We start from the raw sequence: 17,857 nt of genomic DNA, 5'->3' as shown, positions 1-17,857 counted from the left end.
TGTATTCAAAGACCCCAAGTGAGGAGCTGCTGTCAAAGCAAAGTCCAACAGTGGAAAGGTAAAAGGTGACACTGCAGAGGCAGGTGAAGGACAGGTGGTGAAGAACTATAGTACACCACGCCAAGGAGCTTACACTTGATTTTAGGACATGTACTTTTCCATCTCTTTGTTCTTTGTTTGCCTTAGTATATCACATGTTGACTGTTGATTTCCGATGTACCAAGGGATTTTTTTTTCTTTGAGGATTATTGAAAGCAATTTGATTTATATAAGATTTCTACTTGTTTTCTCCCACAATGGTTTTTCTGTTTTTTTAAACTTGCTTCATAATTTCCAAGTAAAATGTATACTGCTTGGAGTAAAATAGTTAAGTTTATGAAGAAACAAGTTTTAAGCATATTATTGGACAGGATAACTCTTTGTTGTGGGGAGGTCCTATATACTGTAGGTTGTTGAGCAGCATCCCTAGCCTTTACCTACTAGATAGGTAGTACCCGAGCATGACAACAACAACAAAAAAAAACGTCTCCAGACATTCCCAAATGTCTCCTAGGAGGCCAAATAGCAACTGGTTGAGAATCACTGCTCCGGACAAGAGAGTAAAAGGAAGGTCAGGATGGGCCAGGGAATCCTAATTTAGGGCTGCCAAAGGAACAAAGGTTCTTGAGGATCCAGCTCATGCACTAGGGCAGGGGAGCAGGTGAGGATTCAGAGCAGAAATGCAAACCAAGGATAAAGAGGGTTGTGTCTTTCTGAAGGAACTCCTGTGTCAAATTCTGGGGCAAAGCTTCAAGTCCAAGAACAAGCAACTAAATGAAAATATTGGTATAGGAGAGTAGAGGTAATCTCCTTCCCACACTGGATCAGAATTAACTAGTATTAGGTTTTATACCAAATCTTGATTTTCAATTCATCAAGGAAAGTTTAAGCAGGAAACAGAGCTGTGGAGGTCTAACAAGAAACAATGGTAATAGTATCAGCACACATTCAGTGACTGACAAAATGCATACTCATCAAGTCATTGTGTTCTGTACTATTAGAGAATCTGCCTCCAATTAGCTTCCTTTTTTAAAAAATGTTCCCCCACAATGGTGGGGCCCATAGTCAGTAATACTGCTCCCTTGAAACTACTGATCCTAAAATAACACAACCATACGACAAGGTAGTTGATTTCCCAAGTAAGGCATGGCATTTGTTTAAAAAGTACATCACTCTCATATTTTAAAAAGTACATCTCACACCAGGGACTACCTTGGTTTTCCAGAAAAACTAGCATCCATTAAGCAATAAAACACAACCCCTCCTATTTGGAAGGTTGGGAGGGTCTATAATTACATATTAGCATGGCCTAAAGTTAAAGGTTTATTCTTTGAATTGAAACCAGTAAAAATTTCCGCATAAATAGATCTGCATAAGAAGCCACTAATGTGGATTACAAAAACAGAATCCTTTCTAAACAAAAGGAATAAAACACTTTAAAAAATTATTTTTCTTCTGATTTTAAGCCCACTAAATTTGCAAAGTGATTTTCTTTCACAATGCAGCAGATGGCAAAATTACAGTAATTTAACCAGTCTTTCAATTATAGTTGACCACTGTTCTAGTTTGCTAATGCTGCAGAATGCAAAACACCAGAGATGGATAGGCTTTTATAAAATGGGGGTTTATTTCACTACACAGTTACAGTCTTAAGGCCACAAAGCATTCAAGGTAACACCTCAGCAATCGGATACCTTCACCGGAGGATGGCCAATGGCATCCAGAAAACCTCTGTTAGCTGGGAAGGCAGCCGGCATCTGCTCCAAAGCTCCGGCTTCAAAACGGCTTTCTCCCAGGACGCTCCTCTCTAGCAAGCTTGTTCCTCTTCAAAACATCACTCACAGCTGCACTCCATTCCCTCTCTTTGAGTCAGCTCATTTATATAGCTCCACTGATCAAGGCCCACCCTGAATGGGCAGGGCCACGCCTCCATGGGAACAGCTCATCAAAATCATCACCCACAGCTGGGTGGGGCACACTCCAAGCAAATCTAACCAACACCAAAACTTCTGCCCCAAAAAACTACAAAGATAATGGCATTTGGGGGACACAATACATTAAAACCGGCACAACCACTAAAGTAGAGCTGGTAAATTACCACCCTATAAACATAGTGGCAAATGTTTTTGGTATATCAGCTACTGTAGCGACTAGATAGCCATTAAAGTAGTCCAGAGTGGTTTTTTGAAGCTTTCAACTTTAGTACAGTAAGTCCATCATTTGCAACTTACATTATAACTAGCACTGTGCTAACTTTAACAGATATTTATTTACACATGACAGTGCTGCCAGTAAAATCCACTATAATTAAGGGGCTGTCTGCACATACAGTATAATTCTCAGTAGCTTACCACCTATATCCTAGAAATAAAACATTCATCTAAACTTTTAAAGCAGGAGACATTTCAGCAATTTTTAAACACAAAAGGAAACAATGCTACACAAGCAGGTTTTTCCTCCCCACACCCAGCTACTAACATATATAACATCCAATGTTTTTCATTTTTTTTTAGGTAACAGGACTTTTTATTCCCAAAATTTTGTTTAAAATTTCAATATATAAAATAGACAAAAGTAGAGATGAGGCAAGCTACACAGGATCTCTGTAGATTCCTAGAGCTCTATCCAACATAGCATGAAAAGTAATGGTCTAGCCCATTTTCTAGATCAGAGACCAAAATTCTCAAATGAAAGATGTTAAGATCTTTTCAAAATTAAAATGGGGCAAGGCAAGAACTCTACATTTAATTACAAGTTTGATTATAAATAAGTAAAAAAAAAACTCTCACAAACAATATTAGTCACCAAAAGACCACAACTTCAAATCTCAATTTTTTAAATAATTTTTTCCTAACCTCAGAGGAAGTTAACAATAATGCAGTAATTCTTACAGTTTTACTTCAACTTTCAATTCAAGTAGGATTAATCCTATTATTATTTATTTTTAAGTTACATATAGAATGCAATCTCATTTTTAAAAAAATTTTTGTGGCCATTCAACTGCCCAATCTTCCCTCTGTAGACAGTTATAGAAAGATGCCTACCTTGATAACCCCTTTAAGTTAATAATGATGATTATTCTTCGATGACAGAAGGTTGAGTGATGATTTTACTGTGTTTTTTGGTAATACTCAATTTTCTGTAATAAATGTATCATTTTTACAAAATAAATTCATTAATGGTAAGAAATTCATTTTACAAATAACTACAATGGAACCCCAAACCTAAAAAGTATATTTTCTCTATTTCCTGGATGACTGTTTAATACTAAATACTAAATCCATGTGCTCTTCTAAGTATCATGGGATATAAGAAAGTATCAAACAATTCCTGCTCAAAAACTTTATTATCCAATGAAACAAACAAGACTAATAAATAAGAAATGATTAGCACCCAATATAAATCATAAAAGATTTAATAACTAAACTGAATGCCTACTACAGACCTTAAGTTGCTGTTATGGTCTAGGAAAAAAAAAATAGATATGGCATACTTTCCAAAAAGATTTAAATAAAAAACTATAGATAATAATGATTTTTCCAAAAAACCCATCAATCTAGATTTTTATTTGAAATCTTCCACTTTTAAAAATCTTAACTCAATTTTTTAAAAACCCTGTTTGAGCCAAATAAAACGCTTTTGTAGGCAAGATCTGACCCAGAGCTGTTTTCATCTCTATAACACAGAGCAAGACCCTCTCATATACTGATCAGATTGGGGCAGTCTTTTGGAAGTACCATTCAAAATTTCTATCAAAATTTAAAATACAAATACCTTTTGCCCTAGAAATTCCACTTTTAGGAATTTTTGCACATCAAAATCACCAACAGCCTTAGGAACAGGTATCACGTCTCTCTGGAACTGGGGATAAAAATGGGCTAAAATCTTTAGGAAGCTTGTTCAAAAGTATGTTAGGTCCCTAGATTCCTTCCCCTAACCCCGCCTAGCCAAACACTGCCCTCCCTCTCTCTGGCAGAAGATTGGGGGCCCACCACCAAGCCTAAAATTACTTAACACAAGTTACATTGCAGGAATGCCTGTGGAGTGCAGATCTGAACTAAAATTAGCAACTCTAACCAAGAGTAAGGGAAAAATGGCAGCTGACTTACACAAAGGGACTAAAACATGTCTCTCAAGCATTTAGGCAAAAATAATGCCACTAAGACTAAGCCTGGACTATTTGCCGGTCTGTGGCCAAACTTCCAGGAACAACTTGAATTCATCTTTGGTTACTGGCAAACAATCCTTAACTGCACTTTCCACACTATCAAATCTCTTCACCAGAATCACTACAACTAAATTAATGACCTTACAGATCAAGTTTTGAAGCGCACAAAAGAAGCAAAGAAATTTAAGAGAACAAACAAGGGAAAGGCAGAAAGAAAGACTAGGAGAGTTATGTTTAAAAGCCATGGGCTCTGTCTCAGGGGGAAATGAAATGTTTTTTTATTTGAACTATTCTGCTATGCATCTATCTCCCCTGAGAACCTCAAGGGTATGGCTGATAGAAGATAATGCAGATCATTCATCATGCCATCCTTCAAGGCTAACATCATATTGCTTTATAACGTCCATTACTACTTTGTGTAAAAATAAATTAATACAAAGCTAAAGTTATAAATCATTTTCTTTCTCTGGTTGACAAGGAATTCCCCCTTTTGATTTAGCAATTTTATTTCTGAAATTCAAGTATGAAGAAATACTTGAATATATGTGTATATATTTAAAGATAAACTTGGAAAACAAATGACTTATGAAGGGAAAGCATAAATCGATAACGGTACATTAACACAATAGACAATTAGGTAGCACATTTAGAGAATCATGTAGACTTATACACACTAATACGGAAAGCTTTCAAAGATATATTAATTAAACAAAAAAGGTGCAGAATTTGTATACATAAGTGCGTGTATAATCTCAATTTTTCTTTTATATAAATGTGATTCTGTATATGTGGAAAAAATCATATGACTGTACATATACAGGAAAGCACAGAAATAGGACTGAAAGGATATTAAAAAAAAGAAAAAAAAAAGCCATGGGCTAGAGCAAGGTGTCTTAACCTCAACACTATTGGCATTTAGGGCCAGATAATTCTTTGTTGTGAGGGATTATCCTGTGCATTATTACATCCCTGCTCTCTACCCACTAGATGCCAGTAGTAGTCCCCAGTTGTGACAACCAAAAAATTTGCCAGACATTCCCAAATGACTGCTGGTGGGGTACAACTGCCCCTAACTGAAAATCACTGAGCTAGACCCTGCTGGTATTCGTGGAGAAAGAAAGGTAATTGGCAGACAGAGTGTTTCTAACAAGCGCCCTAAGTTCCAGTAAGAAACGGCCTTAGGAACAAGACCCTCTGCAGTCACTCCACCCTCACATGAGAATAACCCCGGCCATCAAATATCTCGAGTGTTCTCCTTCTGCCTCTGGGCCAATCTGGTGCTGATGTCTCCTCTGTGGTAGATGGCACCAGAGTCTGATGATACCAAAATAAGGCAAAAGATTTTCCAATATCATCCCAGATTATTAATGCTTTAACAATTTTTATCAGGTCATGCTACATCCTATTTCTTAGCATGTAAATAAACATTTCTCTGGAGCGTCTATCTAACCAGCACGCTCTCATTTCCTATTAATCTGCTAAACTGCTTCTATAAATTGGATTATACCACTTTCTGTATAACAGATGGAGCATATTTCAAAGTCTCTTTTGAATTGTAATTTTTCATGCTGCCTACCTTAACTAGGAACTTGACTCAGGACCTTCTGTGCTTCCTGTCCCAGTAACTACTGCCCAGCAAGTCCTCTATTCTGTACTTTCTACCTTTTGGTCTTTATGTGCCAGTGAACGAAAGCTCATTAAAACTGCCTTAGTTAAAATTAAATAAAGCTTTGTCAAGCTTTTTCCCAAACTGCGTCAATTCCCATTAGAATATGAGGCTGATCCAAATAGCCCCTTCTAATCATCTCTTTCCTACAGCAAAAAAAAGTTAATCACAACTAAAAGCCATTGTAATACTTGGTAAAAAGTTTTGCTTTTTTTTTTTTTTATACTATTTGTTATAGAATCATGAATCAGTAAATGCTGAGGTTTAACACTAGTTCCTTTCCCAATTTCCCTGAGGCAGCCACTATCTTGTCATGATGGCACTTATGTTGAAGTGGAAAATTTTTTCTGTCTTCTCTTTCATCCCAATCCATCCTGAAAGCCTGTTTAGTTTGCCTTTTCAGTCCTTTATTGTATATACTTATGGGCAAGGAGGAATTCTTTAACCTTGCTCTTTTCACTCACCCACATTAGTTATGTCTGTCATGGCTCCATTATCTTGGACATGAAATATTTATAGGAGAAAGACATTTGTCCTCTTCTATAACAGAAGACATCCTTCAAGATCCTAAACCTACCAGTTTCACAGATGCATACTTTCCTGGATGTGGCTGGCTATTGCTGATAGCAGATATTAGAATATGATTTCTTCATTAAGCCCTTATTATGGCTGACAGCCCAGAATAAGAAAAAGCTAAAGAGACTTTCTCCTTTCTTAAAAAAAGCCTTGTCCAGACCTCTGTTACTAAGCCTCTGTCATTGCAAAAGCCCTTTACTCTCTTTTGCTATAAAAATAAGGAACTATTCTCAAAGAGCCAACACAGACTTGTGGAGATAAAAAGCACCCTGATGTTTTTTAGTTCTCTGCCAGACTTAGTAGCAGCCAGTCAATGGCTGCTGTTGTCCCTTAGTCTTAGCTTCTCCTACCTATGACTCATCTACACACTTGTGAAGCATTCCTAAAGATCAAAATACAGCATCTGCCTGATGCAAGACTGACAAAGAATAAAATTGTACTGTCCTCTCTTGGTCATTTTAACCACAACCCAATGGCAACTGGTGGAGAATCCTATAATGGTTTCTATAATTATTGCTCCTGGCAGAACCATAAGACGACTTCAAAGATATTCCACTTCTCCAGTCCTGATCTCATCTTTTATGTGGACAAGACCTTCAGCGAGATCCCTAGGGAAGGTAGGTTTTGGTTTGTTGTCTGTTCCTAACCTGAGGGAGCAGAAAGTTTCCTTTGCCTTCTTTACATTTGACATTCTTCTTTTCTGCCTCCCCTCCTCTCACGGGACTCCTAGGATAACATATGTTGGTACACTTGATGTTGTTCCACAGGTCCCTCAGGCACTGTTCATTTTTCTTCAGTCTTTTTTCCTCTCTGTTCCTCAAACTGGATACTTTGAATTGTCATTTCTTCAAGTTCACCTATCCTGTCTTCTGCATGCTCAAATCTGCTTTTGAACACCTCCAGGGGATTTTTTCATTCAGTTATTGTAGTTTTCATCTACTTATTTGTTTGGTTCCGTTTCATAATTTTGATTTCTCTAATGATATCACCAATTTATTCTTACATCATTTCTTTAATTTCCTTTAGTTCTTTATCCATTGTTCCCTTTAGCTGATCGAGCATATTTAAGACAGTAGATTTAATGTCACTGACTGGTAATTCTGGGCTTTCTTTGGAATGGTTTCTGTCAAATTATTTTTTTTCCTGTAAGTCGGCCATATATTCCTGATTCTTCATATGTTTTGTAATTTTTTCTAGGGAACTGGACATTCTGAATATTATAATGGGGTAACTCTTGGAATCCGGCTCTCCTCCTCCTCAAGGATTACTGCTTTGGCCTTGTTTAGGTATTATCTGTTGGTGACTTTCCCAAACTATTTTTGTAAAGTGTGTATTCCTTGTTATGCAGAGCCACAGAAGACTGTGTTACATTATCTCTGCAGTCAACCAGAGACCTGACAAAAATTCCCTTAAATATCTGGCTCCAAAAAGGGAAGGAAAAAAAGAACACACACTGTCTCTTTAAATCTTCTTTACTTTTGCATCTCATGAATCAGCCAAAATTTATTCCGATTCTTGTTACGTCTCTGGAGCTTGCCATGCCTTAGGAGTTGTTGATAATCACAGACAACAGTAAAAATATTGGGAATCTCTTACATCCGCTGAGCAAATTTCTAATAGCACTGGTACAAAACATCTTGCTCAGTAGAAACCTCATGACACTACATATGGAAAGTTCTAGCTGATGCTGCAGTAGGAGGCAAAGAGCATATCTTTTTCTTTTTCCATAGTGCCATTTCTGTTCTCACCCACCAGTCTCCCTTGGCAAAGATACTGTCATGTTTCAAAGACAGGACCCAAATTCAAAAAAGCTCTCTTGAACACAGCAAGATAACTTTAATACCCATATTACCTCTGAGTATCAGTGTCCCAAAACAACTGTTGTTGTAACCCAAATATCTTCTCCCTCACTGTATACATATAACCTCTGACAAGGCACAGGGATTCAAAGGGAGATAATAAGAACAGTTAGGAATGACTGGTGCACCCAAAATTATTGTCAATGAGGAAAAAACAATACTGTTTATCTTGCCCTATTTGTCAAGTGAACAGTGTGAGCAAACCTGTCAAAACAAAAAGAACACCAAACCACTCTTATCCATAAGGGCAGTTGGTAAATATTCAAATTATATCTAAATGGAGAAATCCTTCATGTTAGTTATGTGTTTTTAGAATGAGTAGAAGCATATTTTAGCTTTTAATTGAAACCATTCAACATTACCCCCCCCAGTTAGGATACTCTTCCCCATTAAGGAGAAGATGGCAGGTTTATGGGTCAAAGTTAAAAGAAGTCTGTTAATAATTACACATTTTAACCATGCTATCATTATCTACATCACTTGAAACCAACCGGAACAGTAGAATATCAACTTAAAACACTTGTCAAACAACCAGCCCATAGCCTTTATGACTATGAGAAGCATAGCTAATAAGAAGGCCTACTGCAACCTATTCTACAGAGCAGCTTTAAAGGTGAGCTTTAAAAATCATACATCAGAAAGTATGGTTTCCCAACACATTTGGGATAAACTCCAAATTCAAAGGCCTTACATCAGGCTGGCTTGCTTCTATGACCCCATCTTATAGCACTCTCCCTCCTTTTCTACTCCATTAGGTTATAATGCCATAAAGAAGTGCAAACTTAGAGAAGATACATGGTAAATGACACAAAAAGCAAGTCTGTGGCACACTATCATTAACTAACCTTCTTAATATTAGGGAAGAAGTAGCGGATAATTTTAAGGAAAACTAGCCTTACCCACCAATCCTAAACTCCATCATTCACAAGCAAAATCAATTCCAAAAAGAACAAAGAGTATACCTGAAGCTCTTTAAAATGTGAGCCTTTGCATCTGTAAATAAATACAGCTATTACCATTAACTCAACACCAGCACTTTATATATATATGGTAACTGTAACACGGGAACCTCCTCTGAGATTGCAAATGTGTATGTCCACTTTAACATGCAATGTCTACGAGGTTTATTTCAGAAAGCTTCAAACTTATTTGGAAATCTAAAGGAAAAAAGGTAAAGGTAAAAGCTGTCTTTATGACTACTTTTCCTATAAAATCTATTTTATATCTGTTAGACAGAAAAAGTTTTTTATATAGGCTCATGATACATTCATCTTTCTCACACTCTCCCCAATATACTGGAAAATTGGCAAATAAAGCAAGTCTCTAGAAGATCTGTTGTCAATACAATGTAAAACTTTATTTCTTCAATAAATTCAAAGGCACACTGGATCACTGAATCATTTATTATGTTATTCAAAATACAAGTAGCTATTTCAAACAATATATGCAAGGTATCTGCCAATAATGCTGTCCCTTTCTGAGAAATTCTCAAAGCACATCCCCTTCTGAGAGGTTTTCTTACATCAAGTCACGCAGTTTCCAAGTTTTTTTACACACACACCCTTCCCTCAGTTCCCATCCCCAGACTTGCTGTAGTTAACAAGCCTGCTGATAGATGCCTGACCAGAGGACATCATCAATAGGTTGGCTGATATCCCAGGAAGAGGTTTGGTATAACCATGCTTCTGTCCCCAAATCTTCCATATTGGATGGTGATTAACAGACTTAGTAAAATCCTTATATGAGGTCTGAATGTGAAACAGAGGGGGCGGCAAAATCCAAGACAGCCACAAACAAAGAGATAAGCAAAAGCTGTAAATAAGTCAACATCATGAGTAAGCAGAAGTTAGTCTCAGGAAGCAGAGACAAAGAATAGCAGAGAATATCCATATTGACAGAGCAGTAGAGTTGTAAGGGACAACGTATTTGTTAGCTGAGGTGATAGGATAACCAACTCAATGCATCTCAACTCTCCTTGAGGCATTCCAAAATGGTTTCCTGTTCTTACTCTCCCCATGGAGCTTATCTGTAAATTTGTATTACGTGCACATGTCTCTGCTTACAAAATGAAGTTCTTTCTGCCCCAAACCTTCTCTTTTCCTCATTATCCATACAGTGCTCCAGCCAAATATCTGAAAGGTTTTTTGTTTTTTGTTTTTTTAACTTTTTAATGCTAGAAATTTTCAAACTTTGAAAAAAAAATAAAGAGTGGCTATCTATTACTCATCTTGAGAATATATCAACATTTTACCAATCATGTTTTATCTATTGCACACCATGCCACAGATCAAAGAAGTTATTCTTGAATTTTCTCTTTCCTCTTATCCCTCACAAGCAACTCATTGGAAAGTCTTATCATTACCTGAAACCATCCATTTCTCATTTTCATTATTATCACCTTAATCAAGCCACCATCATCTCTCATTAAACTACTGCAAGAGCCTCCTAATTGGTTTCTCTCCTTCCACTCTTGCTCCCTACTACAACTTACTCCACAAAGTAGTAGTGCAGTTCCCCATTACATTTAGAATAAATTTCAAATTCACAAAGCCTTAGATCAAGCCTGCTTGCTTTTCTGACTCCATCTTGTTGCAGCCTCCCTCCTGCCAACTACAACCAGCCACAATTGTCCTCCTTATGCTCCTTCAAACTCCAAACACATTCCTCTTTTTGTGGCCTTGGTCTGGAATGCTCTTCTCTAGAGCACCAGCTCCAACTTGTCTTTCAGATCTCAGCTTAGATTTCTCATCATTTGATAGACTTCCTTGACCACCAAAACTACAGCAGTCACTTCATTACTTGTGTCACATCATCACTGAATTCTCTGTATAACTATCACCAACATTTGATACTTTCCATCTGTTTTTCTTTTTATTTATTTTTCCCCCATTAGATTGTAAGTTCCTAGGAATAGGGGATATAGGAATGCCTATCAGTATACCTTTTCCTCCTATTTTCTTTGTAAAAAGTCAGGATTTTCGTTCAGGTATCAACTCCTTCCCCAGGTAGCCATGGGCCTTGGGAAAAGCTGATCCTCCTATCCCCCCAACACCAAGGAATGGCATGACTAACCAATAAAAATTTCATATCTCTTGCCAATGATTGGTTCAGAAATGAGCATGTGGCTCAAGTCTGGCCAACAAGAAAAAGTGAAGGTTTGCTAGAGGCTTCTGAAAAAGTTGTTCCTCACTGCTAAAAAAAAAAAAAAACGAATCACAGAAAGCCTTAGTTTTTTTCTCTCTCTGGATATTAATGAAGAAACATGTTGTTCCAAATGCCCCTGGATGCCACACTTCATCTACGAACGGAAAAAGCTTTAGGATGAAGCCAAGACTATAGATGCAGAGCAGACAGAAGGAAAGAACTTGAATCCTTGACAACATGGTTGACTTACCTGATCAACCAACCCGAGAGCCTATCCTATCTCTGGACTTCCTCATATGTGGGCTAATAAATTTCTTTGTTATTTAAGCTAATTTAGGTTAAATTTTCTACTACTGATAGCTGAAAATATTAGGGACTTTATCTCCCATGTTCACTGCTATATCACCAGCACCTAGAATAATACCTAAAATGTGGAGGGCATTTAGCAAATATTTGTTGAAGGAATAAATGAAAAAGTCTAAAAGAATAACTTACAAAGGAGAAAATATCCTAAAACAACAATTCTCCTTTCAGCCCACTTAGCTACAAAGACACTAAGTTCCTTAAAAAGCAGGCATATACTTATACTTAAGTACTATTAAGCACAAAAATGTTCTTAACATAGATTTTAAAATGTCAACCTAACATCAAAATATGTTATCATCATTACTAAAGGACACATGGAAGGTCAGGGAATCTATTTCCATTACAGCTTTTGAAAATGCCACTATCAAAAAACATGCATACAGAAAGAAAAGGAATTGTTCCATATAGATTGTGGTGGTGAATGCATAATTATGTGATTATACTGGGAGCTATTGATTATTCACTTAGGATGGATTGTATGGTGTGTGAATAAAACTGTTTAAAAAATAAACAGAAAAATACAAGTGCTAAAGAAGATGTGGAGAGAGATATACCTATTCACTGTTAGTAGAGATGTAGAACGGTGCAGTCCGTCTGGAGGGCAGTGTGGTTGTTTTACAGGAAGCTAAGTATACAGGTGCCATATGATCCTGCAACCCCATTATTTGGTATATACTTGGAAGAACTGAAAGCAGGGACACGAATAGGCATTTGCACACTGCTGTTTATGGCTGAAGTATTCACGGTATGCAATGGATAGAGGTGGCCTAAGGATACATCAACAGGTGAACAGAAGGGCAAACTGTAGTGTACACATATGACAGAATACTGAGTTGCTGCAAAAAGGAATGAAGTCATGAGGCATGCAACTATGTGAATGAACCTTAAGGACATTAAGTTGCATGAAATAAGCCAGAAACGAAAGGACACATATTTTAAGTTCTCACTAATATAAACTAACTATAAGGAGCAAATGCTGAGAACTGAATTCGAGAGCATAAGTTATCAGGGGATAGAACATGGGGAGAGACTGGGCAACAGACAATGCAGGAGTACAAAATGTTCAATAAGGCTTACTGTAAAGGTTACTACATTGTAAGCTCTTACAGAAGTCACATCTATTCCTGAATTTTAACTGTTACTTAAGAGATGTTTATTTGGTACAAAATTTATATTCTCTGTAGCCCACTATCTAATTTAACCCATAAGGTCAATTTATTTAAACAACATAATTACTTGGAACCTAGACTAGGGAATAAGATTTTGTTATTCTGTACAGGTTAATGTAATATTCCAATATACCCCAGAGTATTTTGGGCAGAAAATAAACAAGTATTTGCAAAGTCCCCTTGAGGGACTGAGGAAAAAAAAGTGGAAATATTAAACTTCCCCACATAGGGAATTCCTGATATTCTCGCAAGCATTAAGGACTCCCAATTTAATAAGTCAAGCCCTTGATCTTGGGGCTTGCCCTTATGAAATTTATTCCTGCAAATTATAAGCCTACTTATAATTATGCCTAAGACTCACCCCCAGAGAACCCCTTTTGTTGCTCAGATGTGGCCTCCTCCCTATAAGCCAACCTGCAAATAAACTCAATACTTCACCACCAGCCCCCCACATGTGGGACGTGACTCCCAGCAGTGTAAATCTCCTTGGCAACGTGGGACATGACCCCTGAGGATGAGTCTGGCCCTGGCACCGTGGTACTGAGAATGCCTTCTTGACCAAAAGGGGGAAAAGAAATGAAACCAAATATAATGCTAAGAGATTTCAAATAGAGTCAAGAGGTCATTCTGGAGGTTATTCTTTATCTAGATATTCTAGGTTATGCATTATCTAGATATTCCTTTTTAGTTTCTAGTGTATTATTAGAGCTAGAAGGAAATACCTGAATCTACTGAACTGTACTCCAGTAGATCTGATTCTTGATGATGATCATATAACTATATAGCTTTTATCATGTGACCGTGTGATTGTGAAAACATTGTGACTGACATTCCCTTTATTCAGTGTAGGGGCAGATGAGTAACAAAATAAAGACAAAAATATAAAAATAATAGGTGGGGATAAGGGGTATGGGATGTTTTGGGTGTTCTTTTTTATTTTTATTTTTTTCTTTATTTTGGAGTAATGAAAATGTTCTAAAATTAATTGTGGCAATGAATGCACAACTCTATGATGATACTGTGAGCCACTGAATGTATACTTTGGAAGTATTATATGGTGCGTGAATATATCTTCAATAAAACTACATTAAAAAACATGCATGCATTTATAAAGGACTTACAGGTTCTTGGGGTTCTGTTTCTTCCCATGCTCCCCAACCATCATCTTCCCAGTTTGCTGATTTACCTTTTTAGGAAAAAGAGGAAAAGTGCTTACATAAAACTAAGAGCTTAAAATATTTTTAAAACATTTTCTCTAAACATATAATGCTGATACTAAGTAAGAAAACAATGATAAACTGCATTATATCAGGATTTAATTTTATGTATTAATAATCAGGAAACATTTGATCTGCTGAATTTCCAAATCTACATAATAATATACAAGTTTATTGGACATCAAGTTTATCCACATTTAAATCATGCTGCAAAGGTAATTTTTAAAAATCCAAAAATGACAAATGTTTGTTACTTTAGACTTCAGAAAAATTAAATATACACAATGACCAAAAAAAAAAAAAAAATCCATCTAAAACTTCACATAGATGCCTTAAAAAGTGACTTGTTTTTCAATGAGACAAAGTATCAATGAAAAATAAACTTGAATTTTGAAATAAGACAGGCCTATTATTCTCCACCCTTTTCTGATACTTTATGATTTTCTTAAACATGGGAACATCCTCTAGGATTAAAATAAGATGGTCAACAAGTACTGCAACATAGATTACAAAACCCAGGTAGGTTTAGAGAGTTTACACTGTTCATCTTATTCGCATTTACATAGTTATCTTTTATGAAATTATGTCAAAGGGGAAGAAAGAAAACTACTCTGAGACAGATACTTTATATAGATTATCTCAATAAATAAAACAATAATAAAGCTTAAATAAAATGTAAACAGAGCAGACAATTGCCTATTTATAAATTTAGGCTCCAGAATCAGATTACCTAGGTTCAAAGTCTGCATCTAGTACTAACTAGCTCTGTGATCTAACCCAAGTTACCCCACATCTATAAGCTTTGGCTCTCTTAACCCTAAAGCATGGAAAACAATAGAAACTATGTTTAGTAGGGTTGTTGTGAGGATCAGATGAGATAGCAGTGCCTGATATATAAATTCTCTAGGCTAGCCATCAAGATTTACCCATTAAAATACTAGAAAATATAAATAAAATATTGTCTTTAAAAATCAATTAAAATTTGGGGGAAAAGTCTGTTTAAAAGGTGGGACTGAAACTAATATCTAAGGTGGCTTATATAGTAGGAAGCAAACACAGAACTTTAACTTACATACAAGGTTTTAAAAGTTGCTGTAATCAATTATAAATAGATTTTTAAAATCTTTTACAGTCTGATACTTGAAATCATTGCTCAATTAGCTTTGAGGCAATATTCTCACCTTTGGTATTTAAATACCAAATAACTACTTCCTGATATACCAACCACACTGCTAGGCATATATCAAGTCCTAAGATAGTACTATCATTTGAATAACACAGTACAACTCATAAATTTTCATATACAAATCAGTTAAGCAATTTAATAAATGTTCTGTTACATACTATGTGTCAAACCCTGCAGTAGGAGTTGAGAAAAATACAAACATATTCTTTGCCCTTAAATAATCTGTGATCTACAATGGGAGATAGGCAAATACGTAATTATAATACATGGTGAATACTGTAATTGACTACTATGGGAACGCAGATGAGGGAGTGAGACAAAGATGAAAAAAATTAGAGTGAAGAGGTATCATTTAAACAAGGACTTTAAAAAGTGGCTAGGTCTCTATCTAAGCCAAAGTCTGCAAATAAATTCACTACCCTCCCACCCCCATGTGGGACATGACTCCCATGGGTTAAGTCTCCCTGGCAATGTGGGACATGACTCCCAGGGATGAGCATGGCCATGGCATCGTGGGATTGCCAATGCCTTCTTCACCAAAAGGGGGAAAAGAAATGAAACAAAATAAAGTTTCAGGAGCTAAGAGATTTCAAATAGAGTCAAGAGGTCATTCTGGAGGATACTCATTTATGCAAGCTTCAGCCAAGCCCCAACCAACAATATTCCTAAAGCCCTAAAGAAAACCCTGGGCTCTATCTAAGACTCTATGAAAGTTTTACCTATTAAGTTTATTTTTTCAGAAACTTAAAGCCTCCGGATGGCTCCTATGCCAGATAAGCCCTGAAAACCAGAAGTACCAGTCTCTCCAAGAACATCAACCAGTTTCATTCCTCTACCCCATAAGGTTAACACACCTTTTCAGCACGAAGAAATTAGAATGGTCTTTGCCTAGATATCCCTGAAAATTGAGGGAAGTCAGGATTTAACAAATGATTATGACTACTGACTCATTATATACATATTTCTTTTCAGTTTCCAGTGTATTAGAATGGCCGGAAGGAAATACCTGAAATTGTTGAACTGTAATCCACTAATCTTATTCTTTGATAATGATTACATAACTGTATAGCTTTCATCTTATGACTGTGTGATTGTAAAAACCTTGTGACTGGCAGCCCTTTATCCAGTGTATTGGTCAATGAATAATAAAATAAAGACATGTATGAAAAAAAATAATAATAGGTTGGGAATAAGGGGGAAAATACCCCCACATAAACTATGGACAATAGTTAATAGTACTACTTGAATAATCTTACATCAATTGTAACAAATTTAACTACTGTTAAAAAAATAGAATTACCAAAAAAAAAGTGCTATCATCAACTATAACAAATTTTCCTCACCAATGCAAGTATTGGTGGTGGGAAGGTGTATTGAAATCCTGTATTTTATGCATGATTGTTCTGTAAACCCACAACTTCTCTAATAAAAAATAAAAAATAAAACGATATCATCCAACTTAAAAAAAAAGTGGCTAGGAACGTTTCAAATATACCGGGAAGAAAAGGTCAAGAAGAACAAAAGACAGAGGCAAAAAGATGCAATGCACATTTAGGGATTATCACAAAACCACCACAACTAACATGCACGGAGCATTTTGATAGGCCTAAGTGCCTTATGGACACCGATTCATTTAAACATCACAGGATCTTATATCATTCTTACTTTCACATTGAGAAAACAGAGTTTACTTCGAGTTTAAGTAGCCTGACCAAAATCACACAGTATAGTCACAGACTAGGACCTGAAGTCAGGTATTCCTGAGCTCCAAAGCCCATGCTCTTAAGTATTAATGCTATACTTACTTCTAGAACGGTTTACGAAGAAGAACAGTTTAGGAGATAGGGGGTTTACAGTTAAGGCTAGAAGTGAGAGAGTACTTATCTTAAAACAGAACATTTCCTTGATAGTGAGATTTGGAGGCAGTTCTGCTTTGTTCTTTAACTTGGAAAATTACAGTTTGTTCTTTGACAATCTAATTAGGTTAGGCAATCTCTTTATTCTGCTAGTTTCCACGGCACCAAAGACAATTGCCTTATTGTGGGCTGATAGCAACTAGGCCATCCCATTTGCATAGCTTCAGAAAATGCATCCTCTTCTGTAGGAGAAAAGCAAAGTACCTAGAGAATCCCTCTGAAGTCCATGATTCAATTTTTAAACTGCTGTAATGCATTATCAAATGACCACAATCTCAAAAAGATCATGCAGAATTTAAAACACTTCAGGGAAGTCACCTAATCACTTGTTTATTCGTTCGTTTATTCATTCATTCATTCATTTGTTCAACACAGCATCTCCTATGTGCTGGGTGCTGTGCTATGTACCAGAGTTACAAAAACAAATGAGCCCTAAAAGAGCTTAGTTTGTGCACAAAACCTTGTTGAAAGCTATAGAAAATAATATTATGAAAATGCATTATTTCTTCTCCATTTCAGTATAAGAAGTACCTGACTCAATCCACAAATGA

General features: G+C 36.3%; 1 protein-coding gene across 1 annotated transcript in view; it reads right to left on the bottom strand.

Annotated features, from left to right (window-relative positions):
• Positions 1–17,857, bottom strand: part of RAB3GAP2 (RAB3 GTPase activating non-catalytic protein subunit 2) — a 147,557-nt gene that overhangs the window by 113,641 nt on the left and 16,059 nt on the right. Inside the window, 1 exon segment of the mRNA XM_037823524.1 lies at positions 14,109–14,173. Coding sequence (XP_037679452.1) covers positions 14,109–14,173 — 65 coding nt within the window.

This window comes from Choloepus didactylus, chromosome 2 (assembly GCF_015220235.1).
Source record: "Choloepus didactylus isolate mChoDid1 chromosome 2, mChoDid1.pri, whole genome shotgun sequence".
Classification (NCBI taxonomy): Eukaryota; Metazoa; Chordata; class Mammalia; order Pilosa; family Megalonychidae; genus Choloepus; species Choloepus didactylus.
The sequence above is the reverse complement of the archived record's forward strand: the minus strand, read 5'-3'. Positions and strand labels throughout refer to the sequence as shown.